This window comes from Protopterus annectens, chromosome 13.part0 (genome assembly GCF_019279795.1).
Source record: "Protopterus annectens isolate FY-2018-M chromosome 13.part0, PAN1.0, whole genome shotgun sequence".
NCBI classification, from domain to species: domain Eukaryota; kingdom Metazoa; phylum Chordata; order Ceratodontiformes; family Protopteridae; genus Protopterus; species Protopterus annectens.
Window position 1 is genome coordinate 1,063,683,211 of NC_056747.1, and position 21,522 is coordinate 1,063,704,732.

The 21,522-nt window shown below is 38.5% G+C and overlaps 1 protein-coding gene across 2 annotated transcripts in view; it reads left to right on the forward strand.

Moving 5' to 3' along the window:
* Nucleotides 1-21,522, forward strand: part of LOC122788120 (alpha-2,8-sialyltransferase 8F-like) — a 719,095-nt gene that overhangs the window by 593,645 nt on the left and 103,928 nt on the right. For both annotated transcript variants that reach the window (XM_044055059.1, XM_044055060.1), the window contains one exon: nucleotides 10,031-10,123. In XM_044055059.1, the coding sequence (XP_043910994.1) occupies nucleotides 10,031-10,123 (93 nt within the window). The remainder of the gene's footprint in view (nucleotides 1-10,030; nucleotides 10,124-21,522) is intronic.

The window sequence follows — 21,522 nt, forward strand, 5'->3', positions numbered from 1 at the left end:
GGTGAGTTACACGGGTTTACCCCTTTCCCCATAGATGAACAACACAGAGGAGGGAGAAACAGATCTATGAGTCGGGGCAGACAGAAAAGGAAAGCCTCAGGGGGCAAACACTGAAGAAGATGTGGGACAAAGTCCCGAGACATTAGTTTGGAATCTTTCAGACAGGGTGTTATCCTAGGACGAAATAGAGATCCTTAACAGGGGTCTATCTTTTATACCTTCAGTTAGGAGTCAAATCACAGACACTATTGTAGATGTGAGGTTGTTTAGTCAGAATGTCCAGCTTAAACTGGACTATGGTTTTTCTTCTAAGGACACACTGCATAATAAGATTTTTAAAAAACCTAGTATTTATGTAACAGTATTACATCCCCTACTAGATGCTTTTATGAAAATGGTAGAGGATGATTTGCATACTCTAGATCAGAATAACAGGAAGAAGAAGTTATATGGGAATTTAACCCCCAGATTGAGAACAGTTTTGAATAATCTAAGGGATGATAAAATCCTTATTATCAGACCAGCTGATAAAGGTGGACCCATAGAGGTGTTTAATAGTGTTGATTATTTACATAAAAATGACTCATGTTAAGTGACTGTGATTTTTGTGAAATAATTAGTTTGAATGAAGTCTGGAGTAAGGTGCATAACATATCATATATGTTGCAAGATTTATTACTTAATGAGGTTATAGATGAAGACCTGTTTAATTTTTTACATGTGATAGATCCCTTGATTCCAGTCATCCAAGGCCTCCCCAAGGTACATAAAAATCCCTGAGATCCACCATTGAGACCAATAGTGGCAGGGAGTGGTTGGGCAACGGAGCCCCTATCCATCTATCCCTAGAAACACCTAAGACTCTTGGTGAATGAATCTACACATATTCTTAAAGACACAAAACATTTTTACTGGACTTATACTCCAAGGTTGTAGATCTACCATTAGATATGTAGTATAAAATGGTTACCCTGGATGTACAGTCCCTTTTTATCTGCGGTGGTGGTGCTGCGGTAGCGTTGTCGCCTCACAGTAAGACGTTGTCCGGTTCGATTCTCTGCTAGAGCGTCGTCTGCTTGGAGACATGTGTGAATGGGCGTACCTTCATTGAAGGTTGTGCATCAGGGCTGGCAACTCGGCACATAAAAATCAACTGCCAAACATTAGCGGACCGGAGTTCTGCTATGGCGACCCCTAACCAGGAAAAGCCGAAAGACACAACAACAACGACAACAACCTAACTCTGAAGGTGTTCACAGTGTTATGAGATGTTTACAGAGTTGTGAAGCCTATAGTCCAGCTATGAAATATTTATTTGGTGCCTTGTTGGAAATTGTCCTGGAAAATAACATCTTTCTTTTTAATGGGGTAGCCTATATTCAAAAGGATGGCATGGCTATGGGCACTTCATGTGCCAACAGGTACACCAATCTTGTCATGCTTGACTGGGAATATAATAAGCTGTTTTTCCTAGATAGTTTTAAGAAACATTTTGTTTTCTATGCATGTTTTGTTGATGATCTTTTCCTCCTGTGGACTGGTACAGATAAAGCTCTGGATGACTTCCATAAAGAGATTAACAGTCTAACCATTTTTTTTTAACTTTTCTATTGAAAGTTCGATTAGTTACATTACTTTTTTGGATGTTTTTGTTGATAGACTGCCAAATGGGATGCTCAATACTGGAGTCTTTAGAAAAACGTGCTATAGGAATTTGCTATTACATCGGGAAAGTATGCACTCCAATTACATATATAAGAACTTGATAAGGGGACAGGCGATAAGAGCATCTAGGATGAATCCAAATTATGATAGCTTCTTGCAGGAGTTGTCAAATTTAAACAACAGGCTTCTACAAAGAGCATATAGGTCAGATGAGATCACCTCCCACTTTGAAGGTGTTTTGGAGCTGAGGAATGGTATTGCTAGACCAAATGTCTCACAACCATATCCAGTAGAGAATGTCCCTGATATATGTCCTGAAGTTAGGAATCCACCAGTTAGATTTTCTGTTAGTTATACGCAAGATGTAAACAGTATGAGAGGTTTTGAACAAGAATTGGAATCTACTTTTACTTGATTCACAACTTAAAAGACATTGTTGGTGAGGAGCCTTATTTTAGATATAGGAACAAGCCTAACCTACATAGATTACTTTGTTACCCTCGTCTATCTACACAGCCTAATGAGTGTTTGAATAGTATTGTGGGTACTGTTCCGTGTAATTGTTGTAATTTTTGCAAATTTGCAGATACCAGTCCCCAGTTTATTCACCCAGTTACTTCCTATTGTTTCAGGTTTCAACTCAGTGCTAATTGCAATGCATCACATGTCATTTATTTAGCTAAGTGCACTGCTTGTCAAGCATTCTACGTAGGCAAGACAGACAGACGCCTACGGGATAGAGTAAGGGAGCACCTTTATCACATTCGTACACTGTCTCCACGCAGTGCACTTTCCAAACACATTATAGACAGTGACAATACACATTCATTTGTATTCTTAGTTATACAGATCAATGAACCCAGTGTTAGGGAAGGGGATATATGCAATTACACTGAAACACTGGAATTAAAATGGATTATCAAGCTTAGAGCAGACCAGAGACCAGGTCTGAATGACAAAATTCCGTTGAAACCTGTTCTTAAGAATAGGAGACTCACTGTGAGATAAACATACATATTTTAGAATGTTAAATGCATTATATTTGCCTTTATATACAGATGTATATTTTTTATATATATTTTTTATATATATATTGTTTATATGTATAGTTTTCTGTATACATTTTTTTATAGACATGTATTATTTTTGCATACCGAAAAGTTTTAATCAGGAATAGGAAATGATGTCAGCCCTATTTCCTTATAAAATATGACTTGATTTTATTCAGTGTTTGTTTCTTATGGTTTGACAAAGCCCTTACAGGGTGAAAGTGCTTACCAATAAAACAGCTTGGATTCTACTTGTTTTTGACACGGATTGTCATTGTCACCTCCCCTACCAGGATAAACAAATCCAATAAGAAATCTAGCCTATTAGACTGGATTCTTATTAACCGTCTTCCCCATACTTATGAATCAGAAACTCTCCCAGACGATTTAAGTGACCACTCCCTTACCTATATAATCAGACATAAAACTAACTGTCCCTCTCCCACATCCACAATAAGCATCAGATCCAAAAAGAACTTTAACTCTGAACTATTCCAGATGGAACTAAAAGCATGTAACTGGTCACCACTACAAACTTTATCCTTAGATGAAGCCATTACTTACTTTAACTCCAACTTCCTTACCATCCTAAACCACCATGCCCCAACCAGACAAATTAGAACAAAAAACAAACATGCTCCATGGCTCTCTAAAGAAACCAAACAAAAAATCAAAAATAGAAACAAACATTGGGTAATATGGAAAAAGACTCAAAGTCCCATCCACCAACAAACCTTCAGACAACTAAGAAATCAAACTAAAAAAGCTGTAATATTAGATTAAAAAAACTACTACCTACTATCCCAACAATCGAATCAAACCAAACCACAAAAGTTCTGGTCCAGCATCAACCAACTACTCCACCCAGGGCAATCGACCACTCCTAGCCCTCAAAATACTGAACACAAAACTTCAATAAATATAGCTAATGATTTTAACACATTCTTCACTAACTATACAAACACTAGCTAGCCAGCTCTCACCTCAGAACTTCACTTTACTTACTAAAAAAACAAACTATTCTCCTTCCTTTCAACTTCAACCCGTCCCTACATCATATGTGCTTACCCTCCTTCAGAAATTGAAACCATGCTCTCCCTCAGCAGACCAACTACCTGCAGAATTTCTGCAACTAGCTGCTAAAGCCATTGCCATCCCAATATCAATCCTGATCAACAGAACCATTACTGAAAGCTATATCCCTTCTATATGGAAAATCTCCCATATTATCCCCCTCCACAAAGGTGGCCAATCTACCGAGCTTTCCAATTATCGACCAATTGCCCTCCTCTCACCTCTAGCTAAGATTATGGAAAAATGCATCCACAAACAACTGCTTCAACATTTAACACAAAATAACCTTCTAGCTAACTGCCAGCATGGTTTTAGACCTTCACATAGTACCTCCACTGCCCTTCTCTCCTTTACAGATACTATCAACAAACACCGTAGTCTAAACAAACTCTCTTCTGCCCTATTCATTGACTTATCTAAAGCCTTTGACATGGTGAATCACCAAATTCTCATTACCATAATAAAATCCCTATCACTTGATACATCCTCCATACAGTGGTTCCAGTCTTACCTTGACAATAGACAGCAGGCAGTACTATGGCACAAGTCTCTCTCTACCCACTTACCAGTCAACCTCAGTGTCCCCCAAGGATCCATCCTTGGACCTCTACTTTTTTCCATTTTCATCAATGACCTCCACCTAGCCATCCCTCAAGCCTCATGCATACAATATGCAGATGATTCCACACTTATATGCTCAGCCTCATCCTCTTCAGACCTCCTATACCTTACCCAACAAGTCTTCAACACAGTAGAGAAATGGTTTACTCATAGATGCCTTCTCTTAAACCCCAAAAAGACTAAACTCCTTCTATTCTCTCCCACTAGTAAATTCCCCCCATTGGATTTTTCAGTCACTTCTATCAACAAAACTATTATATCCCCTGAAGCTACCACTAAACTATTAGGAGTCACCATCGACAATAAACTAAACTTCGATATACATATAAACAATACTATAAAATCTGTTAATAAAAAATTGGGCTCCCTGTATCAGATTAAATCTTTTCTCGTACCCTCTGCTCGTACAACAATAGCACACACACATCTAATATCTCCTCTTCTATATGCCTCACCTATCTTTACTAAACTACCTAAAAATAACCTCAGCAAACTGGAAAGGTCCTATAATAACATCGCCAGATTTGCCACAGGAAACCCATTTCGAACCCATCATTGCCTCAATTTAAAACAGCTAGGCTGGCTTGAACTACAGAACCTAATCAAATTCCATCAACTAACTATAGCTCACAAAACCCTCTACACACCATCCAAAACACCTGCTCTATCCACACTAATCACTCCCTACAAAAACCTAGATTCCCTAAGGTCTTCACATAAACTCATAGCAAATTCTACCAAAACAAACAACAAGGCCGGTGACTCTCTTTTTTCTAATACAGTAGGGAAAGCCTGGAATCTTCTACCAAATGATATTTCTACACTTCCCTCACTGTCCAGTTTCAAAAACAATCTGAAAGTATATCTCAAATCTCACTGGCTATGTCATTGCTCCAAACCTGACTAGCTCTATAGTCACCCTATACTCTGATTTTCCCCATCAAGAAAAAAAAAAAAAAAAAAAAAAATGTTTTGTTTTTTGGGTTATTAACTGCATCTACTGTTAAGATTGGATTCTATACTGACAATTTACTTAAAAGTGTTATAATTATCCTGTAATTCAGTCTGTTTTTATGCTTTTTTGTTTTTTGGTATTGTTTTTGTTTATATGCTTGATTCATAGAAATTAGTTAAATTAGCTGTATTTACCTAGGAGCTTTTCTCCCCGGGCCTCTACTGAAAATGGACATGTATCCAGTTAGACTAGCCCGGTAAACAAATGTAAAATAAAAAAAATAAAAAAAAAATAAATAAATTGTCTGAACTAGCATTTATTTCTGCTGTTTGAATAAGCCTCAGTGGCTGCTGGATTTATGCTGATTCTTGTTGTCAGCCTTGGTTTGCTCCTATGCTTCTCTTTTGGAATATTTATTAGAAATGAATCTACTTCAGTAGAGTGACTTACCAGAAAACCGAAGCATAGATACCCAAGATGAAAGAACCGAACATACAAAACATCAAAAACTAACACCGGGAAAACGGTAAGTTGTCCAACACTACCACGTAAATAAACCACACTAAACGCAACCCACCCAAGTGGGGATCTTCACCCCTACCCCTCTTACGTAAATATACCAACGCCGAGATCGCACTGCAATGTGGAAAAGGGCAAAGGTTGCCATGTTGGTCAACAGACTCTTTTCCCATGTTAAACTTCAGCTGTTCTGCCATTTAATGCCCTTATCTTTTTGGTCTCGTCATCTCAGGTGTCTGGGCTTCGATTTTCAGGTAAGTCGGTCTACTGAAGGATACCCATATATATATATATATATATATATATATATATATATATATATAGATAAAGATATAAACACATATACGCACACACACACACACACACACACACACACACACACACACACACACACACACCTGGTTGCCCAACATCCTATCAAAATAAAAGAATGCTGATACCCAGGAGATTAACACCATTTAGTTGATGCAGACAGATGGTCGACAGGTGTGTGACATTGACAATCCCAGAGTAGGGGAATATTTCCTTTTCCTGAGGATTGTGTGATTTCAGAGGTAGTATCTATAATTAGCAGGAGGTGCAGGGGGGGCTTGTCCCTCGGTAAATACAATTGCCTTTGGTTCATAGGTTCATAGGTAGGTACTAGGCTATTGGCCCTAGGGCCTATATAAGCCTAGCCAGAAAGGTACCCTGGCTTTCACCACCCAAGAAAATTATTTTCCTGTGCCCCTGTCGAGCGGAGCCACAGAAGTGATCCCCGGGGTGAATTTCATTAGGAAACACTCATCTATACACTTATATGCACACTCCAACACACACTCATATCCAGATCTGTGATACCCTATCTAGAAATGTGACCAGACCAACCCCCCACACACACACCCATGCAGCCTCATTTATGCCCTGACAGAAAATCTGAGTAATTCAGTACCCACAGCACCCATGAACACTTTCGTGGCACAGCAGGTAGCTAATTGCATTAGCCGCTCCCCCAGAATGCTGCATTAACATTCATTCAGTTTTGCCCATGAAATCATTGCCTACACTGAGGCCCCTGTGAGGGAATGAATGTTAGTGGTAAAGTGGTATCTGAATCAGAAAGGCTTAACATGATGGGGAAACCTTCCTAGATAAGGATTTCAAAACTCGCTAATATACCTCTCAACTGTCCAGATTTTTGTCTCACGTATTTTGTCTCTTCCTCATAAAATTTGTGGTTTTCTGGCAAATCATTAGGGATTAAAGTCACTAAATAATGACAGGCATTTAAGTTTCACACTTCATATCCTTCCGAATATGCATGCCAACACAAAACCTGTCACTCCAGCAACTCTCTAAGTGTACAAGAACAATATTTAAAATCTGTTCCTATTTTTGGGCCTTTGTCCAGATTTCTTGTGCTGAGAGGTTGAGAGCTATGTTTGCTCTGCCTTTCTGAATCCCAGGGCTGGACTGTTGTGAACACTGGAGATTCTTAAACACTAATCTCTAGTGTTGTTTGCAAACTAAAAAGTGTGAAAGCAATCACAGAGAGTCAGTATGATGTGAGTGAGCCAGTAACAAGGCTGAAGTTATGCTTTTATAAGGTAGAAGTAAAACTTAGAAAAATATTCTCAACATTCTTCTTGTAACCCTAATAGCATGAAAACATACAAGCATTTCTGGGTTGTATTTCAATGCTAATGAATGTTCTGGTGGTCAGGGAACTATTACCGCTTGCTGCTCTGTCTACAGTGAAAATAAGGTTTCAGCAGTTGCTCACTACTAGAAGTATGAGACCATAAATGTCCAGTTCAAACCATTCAAAAATGAAACAGTGATTTCAATAAAAAAGCAGTAGCAAAAGTAGTAGATTAACAAATTCACTTGCTGTAAAATAGCTAACATTAGTAACAACAGCGTGGCTAGTGCTGCGAAATGAACTTGTATGCTCATAGTAGTTTTTTAATAGTTGTAGATTAGTCTTTTAAGAGCACCTTCATTAAACATGAGTGAGAGGTAGCTTGCCAAAATGATATTTTTGTAGATGTGTCAAGTCACATTTTTTTTTTCCTCCTGTGGGGAATAGAAGTAACTAGTTTTGCTCTGTGTTTGACAGGCAATTTTCTCATTCAGTAAGAATGGCTTTGTCTAAGGCAAAAATGCATCAGTAAATTGATCACAGCATAAAGATTATACAAACTATTGTATAATTATTGCAGGGCAATCTAGCTCCCAGAATTCTGAGATGATTGCTAAACTATCTCATCTGACTCAGAATCAGCATTATAGGTACAGTAATGAACATAAGTGAAAAAATACAATTAATGCATTGACTTAGGAGCAAAAATTAAAAGAAGCACACCACACGTACGTCTGCAGTTTGTTTTTGAAAGCTATTTTGAGATTGTTTTTGATTGACTGCAACTTTTTTAATGTCAGTAGGTTCATGGGTAAGTACTGGGCAATCAGTCTGTAGACCTTTACAATCCTAGCCACAAAAGGAAAACATTAAAATGTTCCCCTCAGCTTCAAGGAGGGCAAGGAAAGGTAGGCCAGGAAAAAAAATGATGACTTCCCACCCAGTCATCTAAGGTTACCTTGAAGGTAGGAAGGCACTACTCTAATTGACATGTAGTAGAAGTGTTATCCAGAGTTGAGAGATATGTTGGGCTATGTACATATCAAACTAATCATCATCATCTTCTTTCGGCTGTTCCCATTAGGTGTCACCACAGCGGATCATCTGTTTCTATTTCTTCCTGTCCTCTGCATCTTGCTCTGTCACACTAACCACCTGCATGTCCTCTCTCCCCACATCCATAAACCTTATCTTAGGCCTCCCTCTTTTCCTGTTACCTGGTAGCTTCATCCTTAGCATCTTTTTCCCAATATACTCAGCATCCCTCCTCAGCACATGTCCAAACCATTGTAATCTTGCCTCTCTGGCTTTGTCTCCAAACCTTCTAACCTGTGCTGACCCTCCAGTATTCTTATTCCTAATCCTGTCCACCCTCATCACACCCAGTGCAAATCTTAACATCTTTAACTCTGCCACATCTAGCTCTAACTCCTGCATTTTTATCAATGCCACTGTCTCCAACCCATATAACATAGCTGGACTCACTACCCTCTTGTAGACCTTCCCTTTCACTCTTACTGGTACTCGTTTGTCACAAATCACTCCTGACACTCTTCTCCACCCACTCCATCCTGCCTGTAGTTTCTTCTTCATCTCTCTTCCACACTCACCATTACTCTGAATTGTTGATCCAAAATATTTAAACCCATTCACCTTTTCCACCTCTACTCCTTGTATCCTCACCATTCCTCTATCCTCCTTCTCATTCGCACACACATATTCTGTCTTAGTCCTGCTAACCTTCATTCCTCTTCTCTCTAGAGCATATATCCATCTCTCCAGGGTCTCCTCCACCTGTTCCCTACTCTCACTACAGATCACAATGTCATCTGCAAACATCATAGTCCATGGAAACAAGACTGACCTGGTAACAGCCAATCCCAGCATCTTCAAATCAAAGTAAGCATATCTAAAATTGCATTGCATGGTTTGTTGATAACATATCAAACTAATGCATCTTGCTTATCTGTTGATGAAGGTTTAGTTCCTTTAACTTTATAACTGGGGTACCATTTGTTCTGAAATGGAATAAGAGGTTAAAAGAGAGCTGGATCCTTCCTGGTTCAAAAGGCTAAACATAGATCTTCATGGAGGAGTCTCTAAGAGAGAAAATAAAAGTAGAGGGCTGCCAGTCTGTCTAGATAACTAAGATTCTTTGATGCCACTGAACTTTTCATTTATGAATCTCAGAGGTTTCTTAGGTTGAGTGATATGTTTATACAAATACATGTCAAAAGCATTGTATCAATAATGGGTCTGATGAGATATGGGCAAAGAAGAATTAAGACTTGTTTAATTTTGTGGAAATGCTTTGGATATTATTTGAGCAAGATAAAAGCTTTCCAAATTACTGTGGAAACATGATGGGCAAATAAATGATAAGGAATTATCAGCATGAGTGTCTAGATCCCTTGCAACAGTGCTGATTGGAAGGTGTGTCACATAATATGGTATGTGACAATATTTTATTTACCAAAATAATCTATACTATATTTTTAATTTTGTTGTATTTTCTCTTAAATATAGTTGCAATCTACCTGGAATTTCAGCAAAATATAAAGCAGATGTTGGAAACAAGACTGACCTGGTAACTGCCAATCCTAGCATCTTCAAATCAAAGTAAGCATATCTAAAACTGCATTGTATGGTTTGTTAATGAGTCTCTGTGTCAAGAATTCTGTGACAGAAAATGAGATATTCAAATAAAAGCCTAATTAAAGTGTTAAAGGTATAACAGTTTTGAACAACAAAAACAAGATAGCATTCTTTAGCATGATAAGCAAATATTTCATACATCATATAGATGATCCTATATCATGTAAATAAATGTTTCAGCCAGCGTGCAGGCTGCTATTATGATAGGCCAGCAATAGGTAAATGGCTAAATATTTAAAATTCTTTAAGTACACTTGGTTGAAAACACGTCAGTGGCAGTGTTCACATCATAAGAAGACCGCTTAGTTCCTCCAGGTTGCAGAGAATTGAGACTTAATGTTGGGGATGTGGTCAGCCACTCCTTGGAGTGCATGGGGAGCTTTTTCTCATAGAAAAATTAACATTTCTTAAAATTGTGTTTGTCTACAACTTTGATGCTTTTTTTGTGAATGAAATTGGATTCACACACAGCCAAATTTGATCAGCTGTAATACAACAGTATCATACAAAATAAAATTAATTGTGGGGGATGTCATATCTTTTGAGCGGCTTGACATCGTATTCAGCATTTTCACCATTTACCATATGCATATGCTTCATATGCTTCATGTAATGGGCTATGAGTTTATGTAGGGGGTGGTTGGGGAGTTCCCTAAAGGAAATGATTTTCTTGTTAATGTCAGCCAGTCAGGTATTAGAAAATTGCTGGATGACCAGGCATTAGCAAGCTCATGTCTACCCAGGGCATTATGACACAGACAGATATTAACATCTACGCAGGGCAAAAACAATTAGTTTTATACATCTTACTGTTCAGAAAAATGCATATTGATACAAAACCCGATGCTCAATTAACTGTTTAAGTGAATTAGAGGAATATTTAAGAAATATCCCTAATTTTCATTATTCATTCCCTTCAGAATTCTTAAGCAAATAATGTGAGGATGTGCTGCTGTCTGTTTGATAACCCTAACTAAGTACTTCACTGCCTTTCAAAGCCTGCAGAGTGCTTTTCACATTTTTTCTGTAAGTGGTAGTAAAGTAGAGCTGGTAAAACTCCATACATTACAAACAATTATGATAATGCCTCCAATCATAACCCTTTTTTATGTGTTTCTTATGTGGATTCCAAGATTCACCTCTCAAGCTTCACACTTGAGGTGAATTTCTTAGCATCCAGGTCTTGAAAACATAATAACACTGCAATACTCCGAGAGCTGATCATAATCTTCTATATTTTAGCACACAGGAAAAGAGCATAGTGGCTGGTATCAATTACAAGCCCCGACACTGCAAGAGTTAGGTAGAATGAAACAGGTATAAGGGGTGTAGCCTCTTCACCTCTGTCAAGGAGAAGGGTGTGGGGTGAATGTGCTGATTCAGTCGTCCAGTGACTGAGTACTGATTGTGTTTAGGGCTTATACTGAGGTGCAGCTTACAAGTGAGTAGGGCTTTGGTTATATCATATACAGAGAAAAGATGGCCATCACAAAACCCATTGCATACCAACCATTAGAGTGTGTTCCTGTCATGTGCAGTGAAGGGAGAGGGCATAAAGCACAAAATACACATTCCTTTACATAAATGATGGTCCTACTCCTGGTTTATCCAATCATCACCACCCTCCTCCCACCCAAGGGCTCTCACCAAGGGGAGATGAGAGGATCATTGGGGAGGCTGTGAGGATGAATGAATGGTCAGTGGAGGATGGACCAAAGAAAAAATGTTTTAGAGTAGAGTATAGGGACAAGATAAAAAAAAAAGAAATTCTGATCTACATCACCTGGTAAGGTTAGGAATTGTTTATCACTTGGTATGGGATTTTTTTAGGTTTAACAAAAGCATCTTTCTTTATAAGTGGCATATTGCTTATTTTTGCTAATATTACCTAGTTAATTGCTCGACTGCAGTGCCTTTCATGTTGAGTTTTCATGTCTTTCCTGTGAAATTTTAGGTTTTTGCCGGGTGCTCTAGTTTCCTTCTAGATCCCAAAGATGTACTGCAAATGAATTTGCATACTTATATAGTGATTATAGATGTGTGTACCATATTTGAGTGGGTATATGCATCCTGAGATAGATCGGTGTCCTAGCTGGGGTACGTTTTGTTGTTTATACGCACTGATCACCAGAATAGTCTGTGTTGCCACTGTGACCCTGAATTGGATTAACTCTTTCAAGGCTACTGGCTAAGAAATATTCATCTATATTCCTGACCTTTAGCTGAAAACTCAAGTTAAAAAGGAAAAGACAGACAAATGTAAATATTTGCAACAGTAAATGCTACTGAAAAACTATTAATGGCCTTTAGCAAGATCCTAGTATACAGAGAAAGAGGTTGTTGAAGAAGAAGTGGGATTGTCAGAGAGATGAAGAAAGTAGACAAGAGTATAAGGAGATGAGGTGCATGGCAAAGAGAGAGGTGGTGAAGGCTAAGGATACGGTGTATGACGAGTTGTATAAAAGGTTGGACACTAAGGAGGGAGAAAAGGACCTGTACCGACTGGCTAGACAGAGGGACCGAGCTAGTAAAGATGTGCAGCAGGTAAGGGTGATAAAGGATAATGAGGGGAAACGTACTCACAAGCGAGGAGAGTGTGTTGAGCAGATGGAAAGAGTACTTTGAGGGGGTGATGAATGAAGAGAATGAGAGGGAGAGAAGGTTGGATGATGTGTGGATAGTGAATCATGAAGTGCAGTGGATTAGCAAGGAGGAAGTAAGGATAGCTATGAAGAGGATGAAGAACGGAAAGGCTGTTTGTCCAGATGACATACCTGTGGAAGCAGGGAGGTGTTTAGGTGAAATGGCAGTGGAGTTTTTAACTAGATTGTTTAATGAAATCTTGGAAAGTGAGAGGATGCCTGAGGAATGGAGAAAAAGTGTTTTGGTACTGATTTTTTAAGAATAAGGGTGATGTGCAGAGCTGTAGTAACTACAGAGGGATTAAATTGATCAGTCACAGCATGAAGTTATGGGAAAGAGTAGTGGAAGCTAGGTTAAGAAGGGAGGTGATGATTAGTGATCAGCAGTATGGTTTCATGCCAGGAAAGAGCACTACAGATGCGATGTTTGCTTTGAGAGTGTTGATGGAGAAGTACAGAGAAGATCAGAAGGAGTTACATTTTGTCTTTGTAGATTTAGAGAAAGCATATGACAGGGTGCCTAGAGAGGAGTTCTGGCATTGTATGAGGAAGTTGGGAGTGTCAGAGAAGTATGTAAGAGTGGTACAGGATATGTACGAGGGTAGTGTGACAGCGGTGAGGTCTGCGGTGGGAGTGACGGATGCATTTAAAGTGGAGGTGGGATTACATTAAGGATCAGCTCTGAGCCCTTTCTTATTTGTAATGGTGATGGACAGGTTGACAGACGAGATCAGACAGAAGTCCCCATGGACTATGATGTTTGCAGATGACATTGTGATCTGTAGTGAGAGTAGGGAACAGGTGGAGGAGACCCTGGAGAGGTGGAGATATGCTGTAGAGAGAAGAGGAATGAAGGTCAAAAGGAGTAAGACAGAATTATGTGTGTGAATGAGAGGGAGGATAGAGGAATGGTGAGGATGCAGGGAGTAAAGGTGGCGAAGGTGGATGAGTTTAAATACTTGGGATCAACAGTTCAGAGTAATGGTGAGTATGGAAGAGAGGTGAAGAAGAGAGTACAGACAGAATGGAGTGAGTGGAGAAGAGTGTCAGGAGTGATTTGTGATAGACGAGTACCAGTAAGAGTGAAAGGGAAGGTCTACAAGAGGGTAGTGAGACCAGCTATGTTATATGGGTTGGAGACAGTGGCACTGACAAAAAGGCAGGAGTCAGAGCTTGACGTGGCAGAGGTGAAGATGTTAACATTTGCACTGGGTGTGACGAGGATGCACAGGATTAGGAATAAGTATATTAGAGGGTCAGCCCAGGTTGGAAGATTTGGAGACAAAGTCAGAGAGGCAAGATTACATTGGTTTGGACATGTGCTGAAGAGGGATGCAGAGTATACTGGGAAAAAGATGCTAAGGATGAAGCTGCCAGGTAACATGAAAAGAGGAAGGTCTAAGATAAGGTTTATGGATGTGGTGAGAGAGGACATGCAGGTGGTTGGTGTGACAGAGCAAGATGCAGAGGACAGGAAGAAATGGAAACAGTTGATCTGCTGTGGCGACCCCTGATGAGAGCAGCCGAAAGAAGAAGAAGAAGAAGAAGAAGAAGAAGAAGAAGCAAGATCCTTTTTTTCAGAAAGATGCAGTAAATACAGTCAATGTTTTCAATACCATCAAAGTAATGCAAAACAAATCCAGATTTACATTTTTTCTCTAAATTTTCAACACAAACATTTTATATTTTAAAAGCCATTTAAAGTAGACTCATATTATTATCAATATTATGTTCAACATAACTAGAGCTTTCATATAATGACAAACAATTCTATTATGGGTGCTAGCGTTTTCAAATATCTCCAGAAGTTTGAAAATTATATTGATTTGAATAATCAGTATAAATGATATATATTCCTTAAGCTATAGTCCTTACAATGTAAGTATCACTTATAGTTTTTTCCACTGCCATGTAATTCTTCAGGTAATATAAACGGTCTGTAAGTCCCTTGCTTTTGACAATGCTGGTATTAGTACTGAAATATTGCATTTCTCCACAATGACTAACACCTAGTTTCCTTTCCTGTGTAGTGTAGTCTACATGGACAGTAGCAGTGTATTTTCTATCACTATACTTTTCACACTGTGCAATTCAGAAACATGTAGCTAATGCAATTATGAAAATATGAAGGCAAATGTGAACATAATCATAACAAGTGACAGTTCTTATTATCTCCTTTTTGGTGTATCCTCTCACAAAGACATATTAGTATATTTTATTTCTCCCAACATATCATTTTATATGTTGCTTGTCGTTAATTGGAAAATAATTTGGGTAAGGAAGTGAGTTCAGAACAATGTTGTTATGTCTTATGAAGCGATTGTTGTCAAATGGAATGTGCGTAATAGTTGATGTAGGCATGAAAGAGATGATTGAATAATTGGACAATGAATGAATCAATGGATAAAATATTTTACTTCATGTCATGTATTTCTTTTAGTCCTTCCCAAAACTTTAATACTGTTTTAAAAGAGAACATAGTGTTACAATGGTCATTTTGAGCTTAAACCCATCAGTTTTGTATATGCAGTTCTAAAAGAAAAGCATTTATCAGTTTGCTAGAAATATCAATATAAAATAACCTACTTATCCTTGTTCCATTCCATATTACTATTTGCAATGCATAAATAAGCCAGTATATACATTGGTGCAAACCTCTTAGCCTTTTCATGCAAGAATTCTCAAATCTAATGGGGGACAAAGGCTTGAAATCAGGGACAGGTTTTAAATATTGCCTTTATAAACTTAGAAAGCCGCTAGAATAACATGTTTTGCATTAGTATGGATTTTCTGAAGGATATGAGGTCTGAAATTCAAATCCATCCATCCACAAACCCTTTTTCCCATTTTTGCACATGGGGTTGGGGTATCACTTATATCTGTCATTATTTAATTACTTCAGTTCTCAGTGATTTGACAGAAAAACACAAGTTTTATGAGGAACATACAGAAAATAAGAGGCAAGAATCTTGACACTCTATGAAATTCTGGACAGTTGAGAGGGATGGTTGGATGTGGGAATACAAAGCAGGATAACAAATCTTAAAAGAGTTAGGGGATTAGGAATTGTGTCCAAGTCTCTGGTGTCAGCTATGATCCAATATACTGAGAGTGCCGAAGGACTTTTTAGAGTCAGTGTACAGAAAAGTACAATGAGGAACACATAGTGAGTCGCCATACTGTGTGTCATAAATGGATGAAACCCCATCTATGTCTCAGATGACCTGAGATCATTTACAGAGGAGCCAGGTGGGGAGTGAGCAGCTAACATTAGCTTGCCCAGTCTGGGGGAGAGAGGCAATCCAGTCCACTGCAATGTAGGGATCTACTGGTGATGATGTGCATGGCATACAGCACATTGGCTGGACACATGCGCATGGCACTGCAAAGCTTCATTAATGCAGCAGAGAGGGACATATTCTGGAATGTAAACACTTACAAATAAAGACATTGCAGTCCCTTACACATGTGTGCCATGCACATCAGCCACCAGTAAAGGCATTAGGGTCACACAGAGAAGAACCTTGTTGACTGCTTGGATGCTGGCCTTTTACAATCATCTCTCATCCAAAAGGGAACAAATGGGCTGATGAATTGTATGAAGACTGATGGCTGGTAGACAGAGGGGAAAAAGCCATTTAAGGAATAACAAACAGTTAGATATTTATCTTGATAGATTACTCTTTAACTAAGCTCTATGTTGTGAAATAGTTAGTGGATGCTTATAACATTCATGTAAGCTCATGTATGAAGTAGTCTGGAAGTATCAACAGAAACAATTAGATGACAGCATGGGAAATCTCAGTTTTACTACATCCCAGGGCAGTGAGTCTCGAAATGTGAAAACAGAAGGTCACGGGTTTCCTGCAGTTGTCATTTCACTGTATCAGGAATGCCTAAGGGAATGCATTAGCTGCATTATGGAATCAGACAAAAGGAAGAAGTTGAATTTTAATTAGTTTTATATAAAGCCTTCTTCCTCTTCTTTGAGTTTGTGTGGCCTTAGAGGAGTTATATCTAGATGATAGGTTTGGGGCTTGTCACCTCCATGGAAGGGTGTGGAGGGGTTGCTCCCTGAAAAAAATGTTTTGTGTGCTGTAAAACTTTTTTATTGCCATTGTTTTTGACTGCATTCTCCAAAGAAGTTGGACATTTTAGTTTAGATTAATCATGTATTGACTAATCAACAAAGTTAATCATTACAGCCCTGATATCACAAGCGTTGCAATATACAGAGAAATGTATGTGAGATTTATATAAACTATTAAAAATGTTTGTTGTGGTAGTAACTCTTATGTAGAATGGTAGATCACTGTAGCATAATGTATGTAACTGTAGCCCTTTTTCTCCTGTTTTGTTATTTCTTTTGTTTTTCTCATGGAACTGTCAATTTGTGTACCCAAGTACAGCAGTGGGCAAATGCCAGGCTAGCTTAATAGCATTCGAGCAAACTGTAGTTTTCTAAGATTTCTAAGTAAGTCAGTTTATCTTTTTTCTGGAAGGAAATTATGTTAAGGAAATAAATTTTGACTCTCTTTTAATCAGGAGATTTTGAAGCTTTAAGGAAAATTCCCTTCCTATTATCAATGACATCTGCTAGGATAATTCTAGAATGGCACTCACTGATATGCAGATCCCCTTCCTTAAGCAGTGATATTTTATGTATGCCTAGTAATTGCTAATAGTTTTGTGTAATTTGGTACCATTCATCCACCCCAGTATGAAAACTAGATCAATACCTCTTAATGTATGTGGTGGGAAATCTTATATTTTCATTAGATCATAGGTGCAGAGAGGAGTCAACTATGTTGAATAGAAAAATGCTGACTGAACTTGTGTTAGAAAACACGATCATTGACTCTTGTGGTGAGTGTAGGTGTATATTGGGTTGTATGTGGGTGAGACAGGATTTTTGTATGGGTTTCGTATTAGTCTTTAATTAGTGTTTGAAGGTTTACATTTTGGTGTTTGAGGTGGCCAGGCTTTTGTGTGGCTGATTATTTTTATTTATTTATTTATTTTTGTTTATTTGTTATTTTAGATTCTCATGATCTGATATTTGATGATATAAATCCACTTAACATACTCTAGATGTTCATAGATAGAATACTATTTCTGGAAGATTTGCCTTTTCAGAAAACCTGATCAGCTCTGTTCCTGGAAGACTTGCTTTTTCAGAAAATCTGATCAGCTTTGTTTTGTTCATGAATAATAAACAAGGTCTGCTTATCACCAAACAAACCTTACCAAAGTGATTGGCCATTTGCATTACCTTTTGTAATGATGACTATAATAACACTGGACAGTCCTCTCTAGGCTCACTTTACTAGACTACAACACTATCTGTAGCCTACATCATTAATGCCATAGCTTGTTTTATCTAAGAAGCTGATATGTTGTCTCCTCCCCACACTTTTACTAAGTATTGCAAACTAGACAAAGCATAATCAGGAAATAGAAGAGTTTTGGTCAAGAATATGCTGTGGAGAAGACTGCATCAATATACCACCCTGGGTTTCATATCACTGCTTAGGATTCTACCAAAATATTATGAATTACCTGCCACAGTGTCTCTCTCCTGAAGTAATACGTTAAAGTTAAGTGAGTAGACTCAGCATAGCAAATCTCTGAGGAAGATGCCACTGTAGCAGTATAGATAACTACCACCTGTCCACATTACTCTTTGGATTTCTTCTCATAATATAGTTATGTATCCACTTAAGATTAATTACTTTACACAGTTACATAGGTGCATTCACATCAATAAGTTTCATAATTTGTTTACCATAAGCACATCTTCCTTTCCCTTTTCACCCTCTAATAATTTGCTTATTCAGGAATTAGAAAATAAAGGCATGTTCATAGGTTCATAGGTTGATACTAGGCTATCTGCCCTAGGGCATTTATAAGCCTAGCCAGAGTGTGTTTGGCTTTCGCCACCCTTTTAGATTAGTTGACTGTGCCTCTGTATAGTTGGTCACAGAAGATAGCCCTTTTAAGGTTAGTTTACTGTGCCTCTGTCTAGTAGGGACACAGAAGAGATCCCAGGGGTAAACCTACGATCTCCCATCCACTCGTCAAGATTTCTCTTGAAGAGGGTCATTGAGGGGCTCTGCCTAACATGGATTGGTATTTTGTTCCAGAGTGAGGGGAGCCTCTGGGATATGAATCTGTCCCTCCAGCATGTCCTATTTATTTCTGTGCTGAGGTTTAAGTCCCTGGAGCATGTAGCTCTAAGGGATTTGGATTTCCTGAAGTGGAGCTTGTCCATTAATTCTGGTTTGGACATGGCTTTATACGTCAGGCACAGATTGCCTCTGAGTAGGCAGTAAGCAACTGAGTAGAGATGGAGTTTCTTTAGCCTAACTGCGTAGGGCATCTGTTTGAGTCCCTTGATCCTCTTGGTGAGGTACTTTTGGGGTCTTTCCAGTTGCTTCAGGTGTCTGTATTCCAAGACCTGGATACCAGGACAACATTACTAGCTTTAACAATTGGATAAGTAGTTGGTTTCATCCTAAGGGAATTCAGTATGTGTCAACCTAGGACGATATGGCAGAAGAGATTTCCTGTTTCACAGGAATGGCTTACACTTCTCATACCAGGGTTTGTGCTTACTGACTAAAACGTGTTGCTCCCATAGTCCCTTTTGTAGGCAGAGTCAACTACAGGACACTTCTGTATAGCAAACTAACACTCATATTTGGACATCATGGTGGCACTATTAAATGGAAGGGGTCTAAATAGAAAGATGCCAGAATTTAAGACCCTCCTGCCAATGGGACACATTCATGTTTCTCCAGTTATTGAGCAATATATTTTGTGTAATGACAGGTTTAGTGCATATCAAACCTTCAGGCCCTTGGCTAACTGTTGGGGAGTATCTAGATATGTCAGAAACACAATCATCTCGCATCAAATTAAAAATAACCCTAACCTGAATCTCCTGGACATCCAAATCATCCTTAATAAATCCAACTATTATTTTATTGCTAATTAGAGATTTCAGTCAATCTCCCCAGAAAGATCATGGAAATTACTTTAACACTATTGAAGAGTTAAATATCAAACCAAATGCTTTCTTGATAGGGGATTTCAACAACCCAAGCATTTATTGGCATACTTAGATCTCTAAAAGTGTGTTACACTCCAAAATTTCTAGATATTGTTAACACCAATATACTAGCATAAACTGTAAAACAACTGACAAGAGGCTATACTATCCATGTCTGGCCTTTACCAAACTAGCCCCTGCCTGTATCCCACCATATCTCTTCAACACCAGTTAAATCTAACAGTAAGTCATTAATTTTCTGTGTCAGGTCCAGTGGTCCACTCCACTGCCAAATTAAACAATCTTTAGGGACTTATACAGGGCAAACCTACTTCAGCTTGTAGAAGACCCGCACAAAATTCCCAACATTCCAGTGCAAAATGACCCAAATGAGAGGGATGGTACATTATTCCTAACTTGTATTAGCACCTACATGGCTGCCTAGAAATTTCAGTACCAATTTATTCTTAATATAATGGTAAATTCAGGAATGAGCTTGTTGTGGAACTCACATATTGATAAAGCATTTATCGAAATAAGGAAAACAATGAAAAGTTATAATAAATCCCTATCCATGTATCTCAGGGCTACACTGATGGACACCCTCAATGAATTAGTCCTAAGAAAACGTAAAGCAGAGTACAAGCTTAAGATTAGTACCAAGGGAAACTACACATTTTTCTTCGGTTATGTCTGTAAGTTAAGGACTAATTTTTAACAATGCACTGAGCACAGTCTTAATAATATCACACATAAAGATCCCAAGGATATACCCAATATACCAGCAGACAAGTTTAGTATTAACTTTATCACACATAAAGATCCCAAGGATATAGCCAATATACCAGCAGACAAGTTTAGTATTAACTTTACCCCACCTACTCACATTGCCACTCCCAATATTCCTGAGAAATTAATTTCCTCTGAAATCACACTGGAATACTTCTTAGAATCCCTGCCAAAGGCTAAACATAATGCTTCCAATAAAGCAGACAACATGCCAGGCTGCATTCTTATTTGTGCCAAGTATGCAGTATACAGACCTCAACTCAATTAGTTCGGCCTCAGCCGGTCTACAGAGTTTGTGCCTGATGCCTGGAGAACAGCAACCATGACTAATCTACACAACTGTGGCCCCTATACAGACCTAGGGAATTACAAAATGTGGCCTCTATACAGACCTAGGTAATTACAGACAAACCTCACCAGCCTTATATGTGAAGCCTTGGAGAGTATCATAGCAAAGCTCATTTATGCAGACACCAGCAACTTAACTGATCTAGACCCCAATCAGTTTGGTTTATGAAGGACTGGTCCTGTCTCATGAACCCTGAAAGATTCTTTGTAAAAAGTTACAGAGATTGTGGATTGTGGTTACTCCATATATGTTGCTTATGTCAACCTGACCAAGACTTTTGACATTATCACCCATGCTGGTATTATTGAGAAATTAGTCAAAGTTAATGTAAACCACTGCATTGTCTGATGGATTGCAAGCTAGATAGTCATCATATCTCATGTTGTGAAAGCTATTCCCTATGAGCATACAATTTTAACTATAGAGGTACCTCAGGTATTAGTGCTGGGTCTTCCTCTGTTTGGCAATATCATAAATGCGTGGTTCAGGTATTAGTGGTGGGTCTACTTCTGTCTGGCAATATCATAAAAGC